This window comes from Callithrix jacchus, chromosome 2 (assembly GCF_049354715.1).
Source record: "Callithrix jacchus isolate 240 chromosome 2, calJac240_pri, whole genome shotgun sequence".
Classification (NCBI taxonomy): domain Eukaryota; kingdom Metazoa; phylum Chordata; class Mammalia; order Primates; family Cebidae; genus Callithrix; species Callithrix jacchus.
Window position 1 is genome coordinate 23,232,514 of NC_133503.1, and position 22,975 is coordinate 23,255,488.

The following is a 22,975-nucleotide window of genomic DNA, read 5'->3' on the forward strand; positions in this document are numbered from 1 at the left end:
CTCAGCACAGAGCAAGATTTTGCTTCAAAAAAAAAACAAATGTTAATTTTGCATTTACAGAGCAGTAGATGAAGAAATAGAGTCAGAGTAGCATGCTGGAGCTTTGGTGAACATAGTGTCTTTCCTCATATTTACATCAGAGCGTGAAAGACACCGAAACAACTATTCAGATAATTTAGGAGTTGTAAAAAGTTGCTATGAAAGGAATACCAGGTGCTGTGAGAACATAAGGCAGTAGAGTCAATGAATCACTCAGGTTTTGCTTTTTTCCACTTAAAAACATTCCTGAAATTTGCTTAGGAGTGTTAAGGCCTAATTAGCCAAAACCATCAGGAGAGCACATCTTGAAGAGGAATCAGAATGCTCAGGACAAGAGAGTTCAATCTTAGTCTAAGACTTGAGGTCCCTCTGGAGGGTTCTAAGGAAGGTCTAGGAAAGCGGGAATTGGTTCTGGATGGGTTGCTGTTTGTAAAGCAGGATTAGGAGAAACTGATTAGGGACTAAGTGCTGTTATGAGCGAGGGTGGGTTAGCAAATGAGTATCTCCAGTAATAGAAATAGCAAAGCTGGTCTGGGGGCATCATTACTAAGAAAATAGCCGTTAGTCAAAGAGAGGGTGGTTATAGTTTACAGCTGTTGCATGACCTTGGGAGAAACAATGGTTTCTGCTGTGAAAATAGAAGACACCTTAAGGAGATAAACCTTGCACCCCAAAACCTTTATAGAGAATCTCCACTTGGAAGCTATAGGTGTTGTACAGATTTAGTCTCAAAAACTTAACGCTTTGAGTGCTGATAATATAATATGATGATGCAAAATTTAGGAGCTACAGGAGGAAATAAGGGATGGGGATAAAGAAGACAGTGAAGAGACAATAAAGGTATGCATATTTTTCTGTCTTTCCTCTTTTCTTCACTTAGGTTAGGCTCTTTTCATCTTGATACCTAGTATAATGTCCAGCATTTAATAGGTATTGAATAAATATTTGTGAATGAAGGAATCATTCAATCAATTTTGGTCCTGAAATGCCAGGGAAGAAGAGGTGATGAACTGGCATATATTGAGAACCATGTCTATGTCAGGTATAGTGTTAAACCTTTTGTGAAAGAGTAATATGGAATCAACTCCTCTCTCCCAGCTGATCTGCAGGTTAAAATGTATATATGGTGACCTGTGGGAAGCAGAGTTTGAATGACACAGGTCAGCTTTGATTTTTTGAATTTGTACCTTTATCTTGTAGTTGTTCAATATATTCCAATTTACTATAGAAACAGGAAAAGGTCATCAACTTTTGCAAGCAAAATTTATTTTCATATCTGGGAAACTGGAATTCCTTTTTTATACCTTTATTATCTTTCTGATGTTCTCTTGCTCCCTGGCCAAGCCCTTCCAGGCAGCTTTGGAATATATTCTTGAGATGTTAGAGGTTTAAAATAAATCACTATTAAATGATAGGATTTTAAGGGAAGACTAAATTATGTATTCATTAGAATCATCATTTTGTTCCTAAGACAGATTTGTGATGGTATAATAGAAACAGCATCTTAGCCTGAAGTATTGAGGATAGTCCTAAGATTAGGGAATGATCAGTTTGTTCTTATTCATAAGCATAACAGAATGACTCAAACGCTGCTGTTTGATCTCTCTGTACTTACATTTCTTCTTAATTTTAAATTCTTCTCTGCTAGTATTCTTTAGACCCAACACTGGTTATTCCCCCATCTCCAAAAGTATTTCTATTTATTTTCCATCCTTTCTACAGTGCCATTTAAATAAAAATATCTTAAAGCAACAAAACATTGTTATTGAGCCAGTACCTCAGCCCATGAAGCTTAATAATATGGAGAGCAAAACAAAGCCACCCAAGTTTTTTCAAATAGTACACGATCCTAGTTTGCCCCGCCCCCACCGAAAACGTGCCACGAAGTTTGCAGAAAAAAGCTTTCGGGGAGGAGCCCTGGCTGCTTAGGTCTCTCCATTGGTTCTGCCTGGTGACCACGCCCCCATCCCCGCCTCCTGGGCGGAAGAGCCAATTGGGCCGCGAGTTGTGGTTTAAACCGGGAGTGCGCGGCGTCCGTTCCCTGTGATGTCAGAGGAAGGTGGCTGTTGAGAGCGTTGTGAGTGAACGGGAGGTTCGCGGGTTGGTAGGGCGAACCGGTTCGGGCGGCGAAGGAGGTGGGCTGGGGCTGGGGCTGGGGCTGGAGCTGGGGCTGGGGCTTGGGCACTGCTCGGGGCGCAGCTGGCTCCGAGCCCCTATGAGCGCGGTCTCTGACTGAGAACTGGACTCGCGGCAATTCTCTGAGTGCCAGCTCCAAACAGCCTGCTTCCTCAGGACCTTAGAACCTCTGACTCTGGCTGGAAGATTTAAGAGCTGGATGAAGTACTTGTTGGCTGAAGCCCGTCATTGTATTGCCCCTCTGTTTAGCTCTCGTTTTTGTGTGAACATCCCTGGGATAGAAAGTCTGGACTGTTGCTGTACCTTAGCTTCTCGCACCTTCCCCAATATCTAATATGTATTTCTCATTTTTAGAATAATCCAGAATGGCTACTTTGATCTATGTTGATAAGGAAAATGGAGAAACAGGCACCCGTGTGGCTGCTAAGGATGGGCTGAAGCTGGGGTCTGGACCTTGTAAGTATACAGGGCTGCAGTCAGATACACTCATATTGTGGACGTGGCCTGGAGCTGGACGAGACAATTTAGTGTACTTTGTGGGCAATCAGTCAAGTTTGTTATCGGTACTTTTTCATTTTCAATATCTTAATGAGATGATTTAAGAGTACTGAATCTCCGCTATTAGGTGTATTATAGTCATGCCACTACCAAGAATGGGGCTTGGGTTTGGGGGTGAGAGTTAAGTTTATATACACAGTATTCAAGTTGCACAGGTATTTTGCTGCTGGAGTATTCTTACGGTAAGACTTTTTCTTCAGCAGTCAAAGCCTTAAAGGGGAGATCTCAAGTTTCAACACCACGTTTTGGCAAAACGTATGATGCTCCACCAGCCTTACCTAAAGCTACTAGAAAGGCTTTGGGAACTGTCAACAGAGCTACAGAAAAGTCAGTGAAGACCAGTGGACTCCTCAATCAAAAACAACCAAGCTTTTCTGCCAAAAAGGTGAGTGTTGGCTATAAAGACACTGTTTAAACACTTAAGCACTTTTGACTCTTAAAATGACCCTTGGCGTCATCCTACCTAGCTTTTTTCCCTCTGAGTAGAAGGGAAGTAGAGGTTAGCAAACAGTAGTGGAGGAGACTCATTGTCCTTGTGGCTTCTCGGTACTTTGACGTAGGAAATCTCACGTGCATCTAATGCATATTTTTGCCTCACCTGTTTTTAACTAGTGTCTTGAAACAGATTGGTTGTTATCTACTTACAGATACATATTGAGAGAAGAGGGTAGTTTAGGAGGTTCTGTTGCTGCTATAATAGCACAGGTGCTGCCATTCTCCTAGCCTTCCAGAGCAAGCAGCAGCTTGTTAGATGACAGTTTGCTAGCATGTTGATTTTTGTGAGTGTGGGTCACAAGCTACAGGCCTGTGTATCCCAGACCCAGAGGACTTTGCTGTGAAAGATGAAGTTAGCATGTGGATTGACACTTTATTTGAAACACTTTTTCTTTTTTTAAATTATATATATTTTAAAGAGACGGTTTCACCATATTGATCAGGCTGGTCTCCATCTCCTGACCTCAGGTGATCCACCCGCCTTGGCCTCCCAAAGTGCTGGGATTATAGGCGTGAGCCACCGCGCCCAGCCTGAAACACTTTTTCTTTCCAGCACAAGTGACACAGAAAAAAGTTTTTTTTTTTTTTTTTTTTAAAAAATTGCATTAGGAAACAACCAGTGAATTACATGTAGTGCAACTTAGGAGGTATTCCTTAAAAGTGAATTAAAAATATTAAATACAGGAATTGCAAAGATACGGGAAAAGCAATAAGAACAGTACCGAAGTGTAAGAACCCCACAGGGAGTTCTAGGCATGCATATGTGAGGTGAGATAAATCAGGAACCTGCAGGCTTCCACTGTGGCACGCTCCTGTAGTAGATTGTAGTAGACCTGTCAGCTCCTTGTCCATGGTGTTTTTATAAAGTCTTGACAGTGTCTTGCTGCCTCTTACTCAGTGTGTTTATTTGAGGAACACAAACTTGTTTTTAATATTAACCATGCAAATAATTAAGGTAACACGGAAAAAATCATACTCCCATAAGCCAAAAATGGTTTTGATGATTAGCTACTGACCTGGGTGATTCATGCCCATTTGCTCTTCTGTTAGGTTGAATAATTGTGTTGATTAGCTCTGAATTAACTCTGCATTCTTGATAACTTATGCTGACAGGGGCTGATACTTAAATTTCAGATTTAAATTTTAAGTCATGCTACTCGAATTACATTTAAATCCTATTGAAGTATATTTAGGTGTGAATAGGAAAACTAAGGATTATCTTCTTAGAAGGCAGCATGAAATTGACAAATTTAAAAACTAAATAGCTGATAATACTTCCTCTCACTAACTCATTTTCTTTGGTTGCTCTAGATGACTGGGAAGACTGTTAAAGCAAAAAGCTCTGTTCCTGCCTCAGATGATGCCTATCCAGAAATAGAAAAATTTTTTCCCTTCAATCCTCTAGGTAGTATCTTTTGCAATTGCGGAAACTTGCTTTTGGCCTTTAGTTTCTTAGTATTCAGATCAGCTGTAACTTGATAGGAATATAATGTATGACCAAAAACTATAATGAGACTGTCTGAATCTGGGTTGCTTTGGACAAGTGTACCTGTTGATGGAATTACTTGCAAGGTATTGTCTTAGGTCAGGAGGGGAATAGGAGCAAAGATGTAGAAGACATTGTTTCTCTCTGTAAAAGCTTATCACCCAGAGGAAGTAAGATCTATTCATGAACATTGAGTGATTTACTGTGTACAGTCTTTCTCACAAGGTTTTTAGAAAGCGAGCTTTATGTCAAGTTGAGCAGCGCCTGAGAGTACTTTGGTAGGATTATTTCTTTGGTTAGAAAATTCTACATAAAACAGTGAAGACATGTTTTTCAGATTTCAGTTTTGCTTTTTTTTTTGTTAACTTCCTGTTTGTTTTTTTCTTTGATTAAAGAGCTCTTTGTAGATAAAATTAGCTTCCCTTATGTATAATGCAGACTTCTTTCCTCTGGAGTTTTTTGCCTGTTTATAGTTTCCTTTACAATTCAGTGGTTTTAAGTTAAGTAGTCACATATCATTCACTTCCTTTTTGACTTCTGGGTTTAACCAGGCTTGAAAAAGAGCAGACTATTTTTTTTTTTTTTTTTGAGATGGGAGTCTTGCTCTGTTGCCCAGCCTGGTGTGCAGTAGCACAATCTCGGCTCACTGCAACCTCCACCTCCTGGTACAAGCAATTCTCTGCCTCAACTTCCCTAGTAGCTGGGATTACAGGCACCCGCCACCACGCCTGGCTAATTTTTATATTTTTAGTAAAGATGGGGCTTCACCCCTCCCCACCACCAGAGTGCTGGGATTACAGGCATGGGCCACTGTGCCAGCCCAGAGCAAACTTAATTCTTGAGTACTTAGGCTTTAGAGAACTTTCACACCTAAGGACAAAGATGAGGAGAGCTATGATTTTCTAATCTTTTGAGAAAACACTTAATCTCCTTGAAAAGAAAATTCAGTATTAAATTATACTTTTGTTACTGTACAAAACAATTGCTTGTTTTAAATATTTGCTAAGATACAGTGACTCATGCCTGTTATCCCAGCACTTTGGGAGGCCAGGGGGCAGGGGTGGGGGTGGGGGTTGTCACTTGAGGTCAGGAGTTTGAGACCAGCCTGGCCAACATGGTGAAACCTCCTCTCTACTAAAAATACAAAAATTAGCTAGGTGCGGTCGCAGGTGCCTGTAATCCCAGCTACTTGGGAGCTGAGGCAGGAGAATTGCTTGAACCTGGGAGGTGGAGGTTGCAGTGAGCCAAGATCATGCCACTACACTCCAGCCTGGGTGACAGAGCAAGACTCCATCTCGGAAAAAAAAAGTTGCTAAGAAGTAAGGTACTTGGATTTTAAGAAGGAATGTTACCTAACACAGTGGTTCTCAATTTATTTTTGGTTTGACACTCTTAGAAATTATTAAAGACCACTTTTGCTTATGTGATCTGTTCTTTTCTGTATTAGAAATTAAAACTGAGAAACTTAAGATATTTATTTGCTAAATCACATTACATTAATATACATTTTTTAATATAAAATGTTTTTTGTTTTGGAAAAGTTTTGAGAAGAATGGCATGGTTTATATTTTTGAAAATTTGCTTTATTTGTCTTAATACAAGACAACTGGCTTCTTGTCAAATTCTGTATACAATCTTACATCTGTTTTGGTTGAAATATACAAAGAAAACCTGGCCTCACACAGATATGTTTTTAAGAGTCTTTTCAGGTAAATGTGGATAGTTTTCTTTGCCACTACACTAAAACTCACAAGTGGCTGTTTCTGAATATGTAATTGCAATGGGGAATCCAAAACCCTATCAATGAGCATTTTGTATTTTGAAATTAAGTTTGTATTTTGACAGTAAAATCCATTAGTCTATTTTGCACTTGGAATGTATCTCTTATTCTCACATCTATCTTGCATTGATCATTCAGAAATATTGATTCACTGAGATATGTAGATACCCCACGTTGAAGTGCTTTATTATACAATATTAAAAGCATTAATATCACAACTGATCTCATCAGAAAAGTCTAAGGCACCTGTCAAGCTAATTACTGCAGATAAGTTTTCTGAGATTCCTTTTTTGGCCTGACGTAGTGGCTCACACCTGTAATGCCAGCACTTTGGGAGGCAAGGTGGGCAGATCACCTGAGGTTAGGAGTTCAAGACCAGCCTGGCCAACGTGGTGAGACCCTGTCTCTACTAAAAAAAAAAAAAAAAAAAAAAAAGCTGGGCCTGTAATCTCAGTTACTTGGGAGGCTGAGGCAGGACAATCACTTGAACCCAGGAGGTGGAGTTTGCAGTGAATGGAGATTGTGTCACTGCACTGCAGTATAGGTGAAAGAATGAGACTCCATCTCTAAAAAAAATTCCTTCTTTTGTTTTTGGCAAAATTTTGACATCTTATATTCTGTCATTGGCAACAAAGACTGTCAGTTTTCCTTGAGATGATAGACTTCTTTCATTTCATTGAGAAAATGTGTGACAAGTATCCAGGTCTGAGTGACCATGGATTTCTTGCAGTTCAAATAACAACAGTATTCCAGGAAAAAGTTCTCTAGTTTTAGCTCGCAGCTCAGATGATTGCACAAATCGTTTTGCTTTGAGATAATCGTATTTTGGTGTACAATGGAAGTGCTTTATGGCATACTTCTAATTTTTCACACAGGACATTAAAAAGACATTTTCTCAAGGATCGAGAGCTAATAAAATTAATACTTACTGCATGTGGTGAAGTGACATTAAGTGAAACTGGCATTTTTAAACTACAAGTGAAGAGAGATGGAGAACATAGAGACTGCTAATATGCTTTACTGTCACTGCCTTGATTTGTGTTGAGGTACCAGCAGCTTTATCCATCATTGCCTTTGTGCCATCATTACAAATGTCAGCCCTGTGGGAAAAGGTGGAATGTTGTCATGAAAATAGTTTTGACCTCATGGACCACCTGAAAGGGGTCTCAGACCACAAGGGATCTACAGCTCATGCTAAGAACTGCTGCTCTGATATAAACACTTTCTCTCTGTCACAGACTTTGAGAGTTTTGACCTGCCTGAAGAGCACCAGATTGCACACCTACCCTTGAGTGGAGTGCCTCTTATGATCCTTGACGAGGAGAGAGAGCTTGAAAAGCTGTTTCAGCTGGGCCCTCCTTCACCTGTGAAGATGCCCTCTCCACCATGGGAATCCGGTAAGTGAGCAAGTGCCCTTCTAGAAGGGCTGCAAACAATTTGTTTCATAACACTTTCATTACCTTGGGAACAGAGTTGTGCGGGAAGTTAGCCTGTGAGTAATTTCTGTCCTTCAAATGACAAGGATAAGGTTCAGAAAAATAAACTATTCTCGGCCGGGTGTGGTGGCTCACGCCTGTAATCCCAGTACTTTGGGAGGCCGAGGCGGGTGGATCACGAGGTCGAGAGATCGAGACCATCCTGGTCAACATGGTGAAACCCCGTCTCTACTAAAAATACAAAAAAATTAGCTGGGTATGGTGGCGCGTGCCTGTAATCCCAGCTACTCAGGAGGCTGAGGCAGGAGAATTGCCTGAACCCAGGAGGTGCAGGTTGCGGTGAGCCGAGATTGCGCCATTGCACTCCAGCCTGAGTAACAAGAGTGAAACTCTGTCTCAAAAAAAAAAAAAAGAAAAGAGAAACTATTCTCAATTGGTATTACTTTTTAGTCCCAAATGCCCCAGTGCAATTGTTATTCTGGAAACTGGATAGTTTTATCCACAGCAAATAGATGAATTCATTTGTATCTTCTTAGGCTGTAAGTTGAAGCATATATAATAAATTTGTTTGGACTGATGATTCCATGTTATATCCAAAGCTGGTGTAAGATCAAAACACCTGTGCTGTAGCATAGACTGACAATAACTTCTTAAGGAAGGTCTGAGGTCTTAGTTTGAACTGTTAGTCAAAGCCATCGTTATGTTTTCTATTTGTTCTGTTGTGGGATAATTTGTGTTAATAAGTTGCATTATTGAGCTCGTTAGCTCTTTCTTTGGTCTCTAAGAACAATAGAGATTCAGATACTTCTAAAACTTCCTAATGAAAGTCAATTCTGGGGCCACAGACACATTCCAAAAAGTACACATCAAGAGGGGGATGGAGGTGATTCATTAGGCAAAGGGAGTAACATGAGTTTTTGATTGACAGCTAATGTCTATGTTGATATGAACAATGACTCAAGGATTTGCAGAAATTTAATAAGATTCCTGTTTTCTAGATCTGTTGCAGTCTCCTTCAAGCATTCTGTCGACCCTGGATGTTGAATTGCCACCTGTTTGCTGTGACATAGATATTTAAATTTCTTAGTGCTTTAGAGTTTGTATTTGTATTAATAAAGCATTCTTTAACAGATTCTTCCTAGTATTGTGATTGCTCTTCCACGGAGGTTACTTACAACAATGTGATAGCTAGCTGAGGTGTTTAACCAAAGAGTCTATGATGTGACAAGAAACTTGTCTGATTTCTAAAAACTTAAATCCCTTTGGTTTGTTTTAACAGCTTATTTTAGAAGCCACCACTGTTTTCTCTGAAAAGTATCCTTCTCAATGTGTACTTTATTGAGTTTTGTGGCCATTAACGAGTGACAGTTATTAGATCTCTTAATTAGAAGAGCTACTTCCAACTCATTAAGTATCTGTTGCTAGGCATTCTTTATTGCTGGTTCTACTTAGTTTCTAATGACTTTAATACTCAGTATTGAAAGGCTCTAAATCTTCTAAGAACTCAATCTCCTTGGGATCTTCAATTAGGTTCTTTAAAGATCACTGCAGGTAATTTACTGAGAGTAAGTTTCACACTCCACCTATAGGAAACTGTATTTAGTTGTTTACCTTGTGTTGGATATTAGTATTTGAGAAACATTATGTTTAATGTTTGACACTATTTTTCAGATAAGAATGAGGTTCAGAAGTTTATTGATTTGTCAAAGGTATGAAGAGCTAGAAAATGATAGAGCTGGCATTTTGATCTGAATTCTGAGGTTGGAATCAAAATAGAGATTGCAAATGGTTGCTCATAGGTTTTCTTTTTGAGGGTGGGGGTAGATGATATTTTAAAAGCCATCATCATTTCTGTAAGGTCTATTACCGAGTCAAAATGAGGAAACTGAGGCCAGTGTAAGAAAATGAGAAGCCAATATATTCAGCTTCCAGGAGAAGTTCTATGATTGGGTAAAGGGCCCGAGAAGTTGCGCTTGACTTCTCAGCGTGTGGGGTTTTATGGGGAGTGGGGTTTTATGGGGAGTGGAGGCGATTGATTGGTTATTGGGGAAACAAAGCATAGGCGATTTAATTGTTTATAGGGAGACAGGGCATGGATGTGGTGAGTTGCCATTGGTAGGTGGGCTGGCTGGGGACATGATTGGTTATTGGGGAAACAGCATAGGCGATTTCATTGGTTATAGGGAGACAGTGTGGATGGAGATGTGATTGGTTATTGGGGAAACAAAGCATAGCAAGTTTTGAATAGGTGTTTTTTGGCCTTGGGCTGGGGTTGAGCGCTTAGTTTGGTGCTGAATGTAGATCTGGGTGCAGTAGCAGAGGTAAGTGAATTCATGTGGAGAAGCCAGATGCTGAGTAATGTGCTCAGAATAATAACACAGTTATCAGGTGCAAGCAGGGATGGACGTGTCAGTTTAACTCCCGGTGAGGCAACAGGCCTTACAATTTCCACTATTTATAATCCCACTATTTCACCAATCTGGCTTTGGAGATTCTGTTGAAGAGAGATGTGTCCGTAGTAGATCCTGTTTTTATTCAACTCTTACTGCGGCTAGAGAGGTGGATTGCTGGCTGCTGCCTTTTAGGTGGAATGTAGGCTTTCATCTCACAGACCCTGCCTTAAATGGCCTTAGTAAGAACCGAAGTGAACCTTTTACTTTTTGTGTCTCTTCTCAGACCTAGCCTGCTTAACTCACTTGACTTGCTTGGGCCATGTATGGACCTGAATTTGACCTTTGCTTGATAGGAAGCCTTTCCCTTGATATATCAGTAGCTTCTATGGTCAAGTTAGAATGTGAACCCTTTGACATTATTATTGGAGGAAGCTGAAAGGTATTAGGCATGAAATACTAAGAACACCTACAACCACTTATCCTGACTTGAAAACGTTTTACCTTCTAAATATAACTGAATCTGTGTGACTTTCTGTAATTAGTAGAAAGGCAGACTTCTAAGAGAAGATAATACCATAAGACAACTAGGGCACTTGGCTGTAGGGGACAGTATTAGGTTTAGCATCCTCAGGTAAAACAGGGCCGCTAAGAAAAGCAAAGTATAGGTTGGACACAGTGGCTCATGCCAGTAATCCGAGCACTTTGAGAGTTTGAGGTGGGAGGACTGCTTCATCCCAGGAGCCCGAGATCACCCTGGGCCATGTAGTGACACCCTTGTTTATAAGAAATTAATAATTAGCTGGGTGTGGTGACATGCCTGTAGTCCTAGCTGCAGGAGGTTGAGGCAGGAGGATTGCTTGAACCCAGGAGTTCAAAGTTACAACTTGAACAGCCATAATCATGCCACTGTACTCCAGCCTGGGTGGTAGAGTAAGACTGTCTCAAAAAAAAAGTGTGGTAATGAATGACTTCATATTCTGCAACACAAACTGAAACGTTGGAAAATTGTCTTTTGTGGTAGGGGGAACCAAGGGCTGGGAGCAAAGGGACTAGTCAGTCCCTTACCAATTAATTGCGGTCCTCTGTGTTAGAACTGAGCATGGAGGGATCTGATCTTTTCATCTGCTGTTAATCAGATTGCAATGTGCATAATGTGTGTTGAGACTGAGAACTTTAAGCAGATGCTTCTCCATTAATATAGATAATTTGCATCTTGTGGGGGGTTCTTGCTATTTTTTTAAAATCTGATGCTTTTGAAATAAGACTTTATTTGCAACTTTGTAACTAAACTTTCTACCTTTCTCTGTACCACCTCTGAGCCTGCCTCTCAGGATTCTGTACCTTAGAGTAGGAGCTAACAGGAATACTGTTATGTTGCTACCATTTCTTCTTTCTTATCACAAGTTGTATTTTCCTACTTCTTTGCATGCCAGCCATGGATTTTACCTTTTTTTCATGCTGGGTGTTTTTACATTTCTATTAATATTCTTAACCTTTGTTCTGGAGTATGGGTAAGTTACCTAGATGCAATTTGATTCATTTGAGACTTGCCTTTAAGGTTAGGCAACACCAGAGCAGCGTTTAGTCCAGGGTTAATTTCCCCCTACTACTGAAGTATCAGACTCGTAGGACTCTGCTTGCTGCTCCCTGAATTATGAGGTTTTCCAGTATAGCTATTCCTAGCCCTGTGTGAGCTCCAGGAATTCTTCCCTCTGATCCTTCCGGCTAGTTTTCTCATATGCATGTACAGATCAGTGCTCTTCTGAATATTTCCAGGAGACCTGCAAATTTCCAGGGTTCTCTCTGTGCAACTCTCTACTCTCCAGTGCTCTGCAGACTTGGTCTGCCTTGACCTGACTCTGCTGTCTTTTCAACTCAGGAAATTCACTGGGCTCTGCCTGCCTACCTTTCTTCCCTACTCTGAGGCCTGGACACTCAAAGTAGTCAGCGAGGACAGTTATCGGGCTCACCTCACTTATTTATTTTTTTGTTTTTTTCTTTTTGTCACCTCACTTATTTCACATTCCTTAGGCATTGCTGTCCTTTGTCGCCTGATGTCTACTCTTTGGGAAGCCCTTGTTTCATATATTTTGTCTTGTTTTTTAGTTCTAGGCAGGAGAGTAAATCTGGTCCCTGTTACTCCATCTTGGTTGGAATTGAAAGTTTCTTCCAGGTACTATTTTTTAAATTGAGGTAACATTCACATAAAATTCACCATTTAAAAATGTACAATTTAGTGGGTTGAAATACATGCAGTATATGCAACTGAAACCACTGTCTGATTTTAGAACACTTTCATCACCCCATGGTATAAACCCATGCTCATCGAGCACTCATTCCCTATTTCATTTACTTTGTAATGTTGTCCCTGTGCCACCAGGAAGAAGTCTGAGTTGTTCAATGTGGCTCCCATGGCCTTGTGGTGGCTCCTTGGTGGTGTCATTTTTTCTCCTGATTTGCGTGGCCCACACCTGTCCATCTCTAGTACTCCAATGAGATGCTTTTCTTACCAGAAGCCTTTTCTGATACCCCAAGATCAGGCCCTATGTCCCCTAAATTGCTCAATTAGCCCCAGACCTTAGCTTTTTTCTTACACTGACCATGCTGTATATGGCCCTCTCCTCAGTTACACTGGGAGCTGGATGAGATGCGTCCTGTGCATGGTTGTATTCTCTGCCCAGCATGTGGCAGGTGCTTAGGGACTTGCTGAAATGAGTAAAGATGTTATCGGTCCCTGGGGATCCAGGTTCCTAGAGACCCAATGGCTGCACCGTACCCACTGTTAGCATCACACAGCATGAGGGCCAGAGAGCCTGCCTTCAAGGTTTCCAGAGAGTGGTGGGGGCAGGCACAAGTCTAGGAGGTCAGCTTCTCCCATCCTAGACAGCTCCTGGTCACCTGATGATCTGCACCCTGCCAAGCCCAAGTGTAACCTGTTTACCGCATGAGCTGGTTTTCTTTCTTAACCATCACCAGTTGTGTTTTGTTGACTTCTCTTCCCTTCTGGGTGTTGGGTGATGCTGAGCAGTATTCAGACAGATTTCATAGGTTTCCAATTAATTTTGGTTAAGATTAAACTTTGCTTATTTTAAAACTTGAGCTTCGAGCCTATTTCAGGCTCTTCTCCCTCTCCCCCAGCACAGGCAAGGGCTGGGCAAAAGCCCATGTGTATGCTCTGCTCTCCACACACATCCCCTCTCCCCTTCCGGCATTAGGACCCTTGTGGGAGCTTAGTCTTGCCCCAAGCCTGGGAGGACAACTGGAGGGAGAAGAGAGTCTGCTCCTGTGACAGGCCACCTGTTGTTTATGGGGAGTGTGCTGGCTTTGTTCTGGCTGTTGCACTCTGTACAATGCTGGTGACCTCTGCTCATGGGGAGGTCCTTGTGTAGCGAATCACTCTCTCCTCCTGGGGACCCTGTCCCTCCTGAGAGTGGCAGCTCTTCCCACACCTTTCCCAAGTGGGTCTTCCTATTGCTTGGTCTAGGCGCTGTTTGTGGTCTTTGACCTTCCATTATTAACCACTGGGGTCTTTTCTATCCCCTTTAAAGACTGCAGAACCAGGATGGGTAAAGGTTTCCTTGCAGGTCTGGGTACTCCAGCAGGTGTCCCACCATGAGAAATCTCTGGACCAGGAGCAGGTACCAATCTTTAAGTTCAAGTCAGTCTCCATATGCCAGTGATCCTCCTCTTCTCCCCATAGTGCAGTGAGAAGACTGAAAATGACAAATACTCACAGAACACTCTCTCAAGAGCCCTCACTCTCGCCATCTTGGTTCAGTTGGTAGCAGTTGTGCATCTGGGGGTGAGAGGCTATTCTCCCCTTCCTGAAGATTCCTATCTTTATATGTTCATTTAAAAGGTTCTCATGGCTGCAGGAAGGATAGGAACAACTCTCCCACTATGGACACAGCTTTTCTCTGCAGACACCCCAAAAGCAGACCACCTCATTTATCAGGCCTCTTTCTGCTCTTGATGGTTGATGCTCCGAGGGCTAACATCTCTTGGCAAACCCAGAGCTAACTTTAGAATATGCTACACTTAGTGGCTTTGGGGACCTTAGCTGCATGTGCTCAAGCAATAGGAACAAACAAACAGCAGATCTGTCTCTCCATCCAGAGTAAACTTGGTTGAGGGTCGTCTTTATCCTTGCAGTCTTCAAGTCCAGTGTCATGTCTGGAGTAGACAAATGATCAGTTTGTGGAATTCAATCATGGCAGGAAGAAGGAGTGCTAAGTGGCCCCCTGTATCTCTGTGCATAGGCTCCTGGGAGGATTTGTGTCTACACTCCCTTCTGAAAAGGCCTCTTTTTCCTACAAGAGGGGTCTGGGACAGATGAGCCATTTTTTTTTTCAGAGCACATAGTGGAACAGACCGGAGGCCCCACCTTCCTCTGCTGCTGGAGGAGTGGGAGTGGGTTTCCATGGCAATAGCACGCACCAGCACTCACCTCCGCTTTGCAGCCCTGCTGTAGAGGTGAGAGCTGCCTGCCTTTGGTATGCTGCTCAGAGCCCAAGCCAGGCTGGCTCCTGGCTTCCTGCACTCTAGCAGGAAGGGACACCAGAAGGGACAGCACTATAGGGACACTAGCCCAGAGGTATAAGTCAGGGGCAGGACATATAACTACGAAGCATCTTCACCTTGCTGGAAAGATGAAAAGCTAGTTGAAATTGATCTTCTGTATTATTAGTTTGAAAACTGCATGTAACTAGAGTTGTAAAACACATCATATTTCAGTCTTGTAGTTAGAGGCAGAGGGTGGTAGGTGAGATGCTGAAGGGGAGAGAGGGAAGGGCAAGCACGGATTCATACCTTGAAAAAGAGAGAAAGAAGGGGGAATTAAGAAAGCAGCAAACATAAAACCACACGGTGCTTGGTGCCTGTCGGATACTGAGACATTCAATGTCCAGCCAGAATGACACACAAATACTCCCAGAACGCTCTCTCAAGAGCCCTCACTCTCACCACTCTTGGTTCTGTTGGTGGCACCAGCATGGGCTTACCTGTTTCTCCTGCAACTCAGCAGGTGTGCATCTGGGGGTGAGAGGCCATTCTCCCCTTCCTGAAGATTCCTATCTTTATATGTTCATGTCTGCAGGACGAAGAGGAACACCTCCCCACCATGGACACAGCTTTTCTCTGCAGACACCCCAAAAGCAGACCACGTCATCTATCAGGGCTCTTTCGGCTCCTGATGGGGCTGTTGAGTTTTATGGGAGGGATATATTCTTGAAGACCTTGCATAATTACCAGAAATATATGTCATTTAAGACTAATCCTGACAGGGACGTTGCATTTGTGTGCCAGGACTGCCATCACAGAATACCGCAGACTGAGGGAGCTGAAACAATGGATGTTTATTTTCTTAAATTCTGGAGGCTGGAAGTCCATGACCATGGTGTGGCATGGTTGGTTCCTTCTGAGGGCTCTCTTTTTCTCTTCTAGATGTGTTCCTGGCTTCCCACTGTGTCCTCTCACGGCCTTTCCCCTGTGTTGCCTGTGTCCTAATCCCCTCTTCTCCTAAGGACATCCATCAGATTGGATTAGGGCCCACCCTAATGACGCCATTTTAACTTGATTATCTCTTCACTGGCCCTATCTCCAAATAAAGCCACATTCTAAGGTCCTGGGGGTGAGGACTTCAACATGAGTTTTGAGCTGGGGGGAGGGACACAATTTATAATAGATATCATGTGTTTCTGTTAAAGAAGCAAAATTACATGGCAAAAATATAAATTTTAATCTTAAACCCGATAAAAGTGAAATTAGATGATTCTTAAAACATTCTAAAACATTGATAGATTTAAAATTTTATGTAGAGGTGAGATTTAGCGTTTTTTAAAAATTGTTTCACATTTGCAAAATCTAATTTTCCTCATGCAAAAAGAAAGAAAAATCAATTGAATGGCCACTATGAGCCATGCACTCTTCTAGGTACCAAGGATACTGCACTGAACAAAACAGACAAAAATCTCTGCCCTCCTCATGAAATTTAAATTGTAGCCAGAAGAAACAGACTATGTACAAAATAGTCAATAACATGGTATGCTAGAAAGTGATAGGTGTAGTGGAAAAAAATAAAGTGGGAAGGGAGTATGTCCTATGGGTGAATTGGTAGGTGGAGGAATTGCAGTGTTAGAGAAGTTTAGGAGGGCCTCATTGAGAAGGTACCTTTTTTTTTTTTTTTTTGAGACGGAGTTTCGCTCTTGTTACCCAGGCTGGAGTGCAATGGCGGGATCTCGGCTCACCGCAACCTCCGCCTCCCGGGTTCAGGCAATTCTCCTGCCTCAGGCTCCCGAGTAGCTGGGATTACAGGCACGTGCCACCATGCCCAGCTAATTTTTTGTATTTTTAGTAGAGATGGGGTTTCACCATGTTGACCAGGATGGTCTTGATCTCTTGACCTCGTGATCCACCCGCCTCGGCCTCCCAAAGTGCTGGGATTACAGGCGTGAGCCACTGTGAGAAGGTACTTTTAACAAAGATTTGAAGAAAGTGAGAGAGACACACAGAGGACATTCAGAACACTTGCAAGGTGCTTACATAGAATGTATTTAGTATGTTTGAGGAATTGCAAAAAGGTCAGCAGGGTTGGAGAGTACTGAGTGATAGGGAGAGGGGTAGGAGACAGGGCCAGAGAAGTAGGCAGAAGATGTATCATGGAGGAATTTAGGGGCTGTGAAAATGAGTTTGGATTTTTAGTGTATGTCCCTGAAAGACCAAAAGAAGGGGACGGAGGAATGTTGAGCTGGGAATATCGAGAGTGGTGCTTGATCAGTAATCAGCTACAGAGAGTTTGAAGTTTTTCGTAGTGACAATGTCTAGGAGTTGACCATGGATTGGATGGTTGAGGTAGATGGAAGACAAGCTTATTGGAGCATTATCAAGGAATTCTGAGGTCAGTATCTTGGAAGAAATAGAATAAAGGAGCAGTAGTAAAGAGAATGGCAGTGAACTATGGACAAAATCTTGAAGGAGAGATGGGAATGACCCAGGTGTTTGCAATGAGATAGGCAGGGAATGGGCCTGTTTGATGATATAAGATTCCAGCCTGAGTTTTAGGGCAGCGAGAGGGAGTGTGGTCTGGAGGCAACATCGAGGATCCCAGAGGACACTATCCCATCCCCATACTGTCCTAGTGGGGGATGGGGTAGAACAGGGGTCCCCTCTTCACTGATGCTGATGGGAAGGCCACATGAGGGTTGGTGACCAGGGAGGGATGGCAGCCAGGGAAGGTCCCCTCTAGATGTGAAATATGATGTCTTTTAGGATACTGCTATTCATGACTCATTTACGTATTTTAATAAAACACAATGGAGTATCACTTCTTGACACTGGGCTTCTTAGTCTAGGTGAAATTGAGAATTTATATATATATATTGCACTTTAGGTTCTGGGGTACGTGTGCAAAACATGCAGGATTGTTGCATACATACATACATGGCAATGTGGTTTGCTGCCTCCATCCCCCTGCCACCTATATCTTCCATTTCTCCCCCTGTTATCCCTCCCCAACCTCCCTACCCCCCCGCTGTCCCTCCTCTATTCCTCCACAACAGACCCCAGTGTGTGATGCTCCCCTCCCTGTGTCCATATGAGGGAGAACATGCAGTGTTTGTTTTTCTGTTCTTGTGTCAGTTTTCTGAGAATGATGGTTTCCAGATTCATCCATGTCCCTACAAAGAACACAAACTCATCGTTTTTTATGGCTGCACAGTATTCCATGGTTTATGTGCCATATTTTCTCTGTCCAGCCTTTCATCGATGGGCACTTGGGTTGGTTCCAGGTCTTTGCTATTGTAAACAGTGCCGCAATGAACATACGTGTGCATATGTCTTTATAAAAGAACGATTTATAATCCTCTGGATATATACCCAGTAATGGGATTGCTGGGTCAAATGGAATTTCTATTTCTTGGTCCTTGAGGAATCGCCACACTGTCTTCCACAATGGTTGAACTAATTTACACTCCCACCAACAGTGTAAAAGTGTTCCTATTTCTCCACATCCTCTCCAGCATCTGTTGTCTCCAGATTTTTTAATGATCGCCATTCTTACTGGCGTGAGATGGTATCTCAACATGGTTTTGATTTGCATTTCTCTAATGACCAGTGATGATGAGGATTTTTTCATATGTTTGTTGGCCTCATAAATGTCTTTTGAAAAGTGTCTATTCATGTCCTTCACCCACTTTTGAATGGGTTTGTTTTTTTTTTTCTTGTAAATCTGTTTTAGTTCTTTGAAGATTCTGGATATTAGCCCTTCGTCAGATGGGTAGATTGCAAAAATTTTTTCCCATTCTGTTGGTTGCCAGTTCACTCTAATGATTGTTTCCTTTGCTGTATAGAAGCTCTGGAGTTTAATTAGATCCCCTTTGTCTATTTTGGCTTTTGTTGCCAATGCTTTTGGTGTTTTAGTCATGAAGTCCTTGCCTATGCCTATGTCCTGAATGGTTTTGCCTAGGTTTTCTTCTAGGGTTTTTATAGTGTTAGGCCTTATGTTTAAGTCTTTAATCCATCTGGAGTTAATTTTAGTGTACGGTGTCAGAAAGGGGTCCAGTTTCTGCTTTCTGCACATGGCTAGCCGGTTTTTTCAACACCATTTATTCAACAGGGAATCCTTTCCCCATTGCTTGTTTTTGTTGGGTCTGTCAAAGATCAGATGGTTGTAGATGTGTGGCATTGCCTCTGAGGCCTCTATTCTGTTCTGTTGGTCTATATCTCTGTTTTGGTACCAGTACCATGCTGTTTTGATTACTGTAGCCTTGTAGTATAGTTTGAAGTCAGGTAGTGTGATGCTTCCAGCTTTGTTCTTTTTGCTTAGAATTGTCTTGGCTATGTGGGCTCTCTTTTGGTTCCATATGAAGTTTAAGGTGGCTTTTTTCCAGTTCTGTGAAGAGGGTCATAGGTATCTTGATGAGGATAGTGTTGAATCTATAAATTACTTTGTGCAGTATGGCCATTTTCACGATCTTGATTCTTTCTAACCATGAGCATGGAATGTTCTTCCATCTGTTTGTGTCCTCTCTTATTTCGTTGAGCAGTGGTTTGTAGTTCTTGTTGAGGAGGACCTTTACATCCTTTGTTAGTTGTATTCCTAGGTATTTTATTCTCTTTGTAGCAATTGTGAATGGCATTTCTTGATTTGGCTCTCTTTAAGTCTGTTATTGGTGTATAGAAATGCTTGTGATTTCTGCACACTGATTTTGTATCCTGAGACTTTGCTGAAGTTGCTTATGAGTTTCAGGAGATTTTGGGCTGAGATGATAGGGTCTTCTAAATATACAATCATGTCATCTGCAGATAGAGATGATTTGACTTCCTCCTTTTCTAATTGAATACCCTTTATTTCTTTCTCTTGCCTGAATCCTCTGTCTAGAACTTCCAATACTATATTGAATAGGAGTGGTGAGAGAGGACATCTTTGTCTAGTGCCAGATTTCAAAGGGAATGCTTCCAGTTTTTGCCCATTCAGTATGATATTGGCTGTGGGTTTGTCATAAATAGCTTTTATTATTTTGAGATACGTTCCATCAATAACCTAGTTTATTGAGAGTTTTTAGCATAAAGGGCTGTTGAATTTTTTCAAAGGCCTTCTCTGCATCTATTGAGATAATCATGTGGTTTTTATCTTCGGTTCTGTTTCTGTGGTGGATTATATTTATAAACTTGCATATGTTGAACCAGCCTTGCATCCCCGGGATAAAGCCTACTTGATTGTGATGGATAAGCTTTTTGATGTGCTGTTGCAATTGGTTTGCCAGTATTTTATTGAAGATTTTTGCATCTATGTTCAACATGGATACTGGCCTGAAGTTTTCTTGTTTTTGGTGAGTCTCTGCCCAGTTTTGGTAACAGGATGATGTTGGTCTCATAAAATGATTTGGGAAGGAGTCCCTCTTTTTGGATTGTTTGGAATAGTTTCAGAAGGAATGGTACCAGCTCATGTTTGTATGTCTGGTAGAATTCAGCTGTGAACCCATCTGGACCTGGGCTTTTTTTGGGTGGTAGGCTCTTAATTGCTGCCTCAACTTCAGTCCTTGTTATTGGTCTAGTCAGGGTTTTGACTTCTTCCTGGTTTAGGCTTGGAAGGGTGCAAGTGTCCAGGAATTTATCCATTTTTTCCAGGTTTACTGGTTTGTGTGCATAGAGTTCTCTGTAGTAATCTCTGATAGTAGTTTGTATTTTTGTGGGGTCGGTGGTGATATCCCCTTTATCAGTTCTTACTGCATCGATTTGATTCTTCTTTCTTTTTTATTAATCTGGCTAGTGGTTTGTCTATTTTGTTGATCTTTTCAAAAAACCAGATCCTGAATTTATTGATTTTTTTGAAGGGTTTTTTTGTGTTTCTGTCTCCTTCAGTTCTGCTCTGATCTGTTATTTCTTGTCTTCTGCTAGCTTTTGAGTTTCTTTGATCTTGCTCCTCTAGCTCTTTCCATTTTGACGATATGTGCGGGAGTCTCAGTCTCTTTGTAGGTCGTTAAAAACTTGCTTTATGTATCTGGGTGCTCCTGTGTTGGGTGCGTATATATTTAGGATCATTAGCTCTTCTTGTTGCATTAATCACTTTACCATTATGTAATGCCCTTCTTGGTCTCTTTTGATCTTTGTTGGTTTAAAGTCTATTTAATCAGAGACTAGGATTGCAACTCCTGCTTTTTTTTGCTCTCCATTTGCTTGGTAAATCTTCCTCCATCCCTTTATTTTGAGCCTATGTATGTCCTTGCATGTGAGATGGGTTTCCTGGATACAGCACACCAATGGGTTTTGGCTTTTTATCCAATTTGCCAGTGTGTGTTTTTTGATTGGGGCATTTTTAGCCCATTTACATTTAAGGTTAATATTGTTCTGTGTGAATTTGATCCTGCCATTTTGATGCTAGCTGGTTGTTTTGCCTGTTAGTTGACACAGTTTCTTCATGGTTTCAATGCTTTTTACCATTTGGTATGTTTTTGGAGTGGCTGGTACTGGTTATTCCTTTCTATGTTTAGTACTTCTTTCAGGCAGGCCTGGTGATCATGAAATCTCTCAGCAATTGCTTGTTTATAAATAATTGTATTTCTTCTTTGCTTATGAAGCTTAGTTTGGCTGGATGTGAAATTATAGGTTGAAAGTTTTTTTCTTTAAGGACGTTGAATATTGGCCCTCACTCTCTTCTGGCTCGTAGGGTTTCTGCTGAGAGATCTGCTGTCAGTCTGACTTTCTTCCCTTTGTGGGTAACCTGACCTTTCTCTCTGGCTGCCCTTAGCATTTTTTTTTCTTCATTTCAACCCTTGTGAATCTGATGATTATGTGCCTTGGGGTTGCTCTTCCTCAGGAATATATTTGTGGTGTTCTCTATGTTTCCTGGACTTGAATATTGGCCTGTCTTGCTAGGTTGGGGATGTTCTTCTGGATAATATCCTGAAGAGTGTTTTTCAGCTTGGATTCCTTCTCTCTGTCACATTCAGGTACACCTATGAAACGTACATTAGGTCTTTTCACACAATCCCATATTTCTTGTAGGCTTTGTTCATTTCTTTTTACTCTTTTTTTCTTTAATCTTGCCTTCTTTATTTCATTGAGTTGATCTTCAACCTCTGATATCCTTTCTTTTGCTTGGTTGATTCGGCTATTGAAACTTGTGTATGCTTCACAAAGTTCTCGTGTTGTGTTTTCAGCTCCATGAAGTCATTTATATTCTTCTCTAAGCTGTTTATTCTTATTAGCATTTCATCAAACCTTTTTTCAAGGTTCTTAGTTTCTTTGCATTGGGTTAGAACATGTTCTTTTAACTCAGAGAAGTTTGTTTTTACCCACCTTCTGAAGTCTTTGCCAATTCATCAGACTCATTCTCCATCCAGCTTTGTTCCTTTGCTGGTGATGAGTTGTAATCCCTTGGAGGAAAGGTGTTCTGGTTTTGGGTGTTTTCATCCTTTTTGCACTGGTTTCTTCCCATCTTTGTGGATTTCGCTACCTGTGGTCTTTGTAGTTGTTGACTTTCAGATGGGGTCTCTGAGTGGACATCGTTTTTGTTGATGATGAAGTTATTTCTTTCTGTTTTTTACTTTTCCTTCTAACAGTCAGAACCCTCTGCTGTAGGGCTGCTGGAGGTCCACTCCAGACCCTGCTTGCCTGGGGATCACCTGCAGTGGCTACAGAACAGTACTGGTTGCTGCCAGTTTCTTTTTCTGTTATCTTCGTCCCAGAAGGATACCTGCTAGATGTCAGCCTGAGCTCTCCTTTATGAGGTGACTCTTTGGGTATATGGGGGTCAGGAAGCTGCTTGAGGAGGCAGTCTGTCCCTTATAGGAGCTCAAATGCTGAGCTGTGACCTCCATTGTTCTGTTCAGAGCTGCTGGGCAGGTACATTTTTGTCTGCTGCAGCAGAACTCATAACTGCCTTTTTTCCCAGGTGCTCTGTCCCGGGAAGGTGGGGCTTTATTTTTAAGTTACTGACATGCTGCTGCCTTTTTTCAGAGATGCCCTGCCCAGCAAGGAGGTAGCCTAGTCACATTCTGCCAGCAGAAGCATTGCTGAGCTGCCGTGGGCTTTGCCCAGCTGCTGTTTGCACTTCCTTGTAGCTTTGTTTATAGAGGTATAGTTAGAACTGCCTCAGTAATGGTGAATTGCCTCTGTAATGGCGGACTGCCTGGCTAATGGTAGACTGTCTCAG

The 22,975-nt window shown here is 41.8% G+C and overlaps 1 protein-coding gene across 7 annotated transcripts; it reads left to right on the plus strand.

The window, feature by feature from the left end:
• The first annotated feature begins 2,082 nt into the window (after positions 1 to 2,082).
• PTTG1 (PTTG1 regulator of sister chromatid separation, securin) lies at positions 2,083 to 9,062 on the plus strand. Of its 7 annotated transcripts, none has more exons than XM_008984331.3 (6): positions 2,083 to 2,379; positions 2,530 to 2,631; positions 2,934 to 3,118; positions 4,540 to 4,633; positions 7,733 to 7,891; positions 8,929 to 9,062. In XM_008984331.3, the coding sequence occupies exons 2-6, from the start codon at positions 2,541 to 2,543 to the stop codon at positions 9,006 to 9,008; spliced, it is 609 nt and encodes a 202-aa protein (XP_008982579.1). In that variant the 5' UTR covers positions 2,083 to 2,379; positions 2,530 to 2,540; the 3' UTR covers positions 9,009 to 9,062. The 7 variants fall into 7 exon arrangements, with proteins under 7 accessions (XP_008982579.1, XP_008982565.1, XP_008982593.1 ...); XM_008984317.5 differs by having other exon boundaries at positions 2,083 to 2,174; XM_008984345.4 differs by having other exon boundaries at positions 2,083 to 2,174; positions 2,937 to 3,118.
• Positions 9,063 to 22,975: the final 13,913 nt, after the last annotated feature.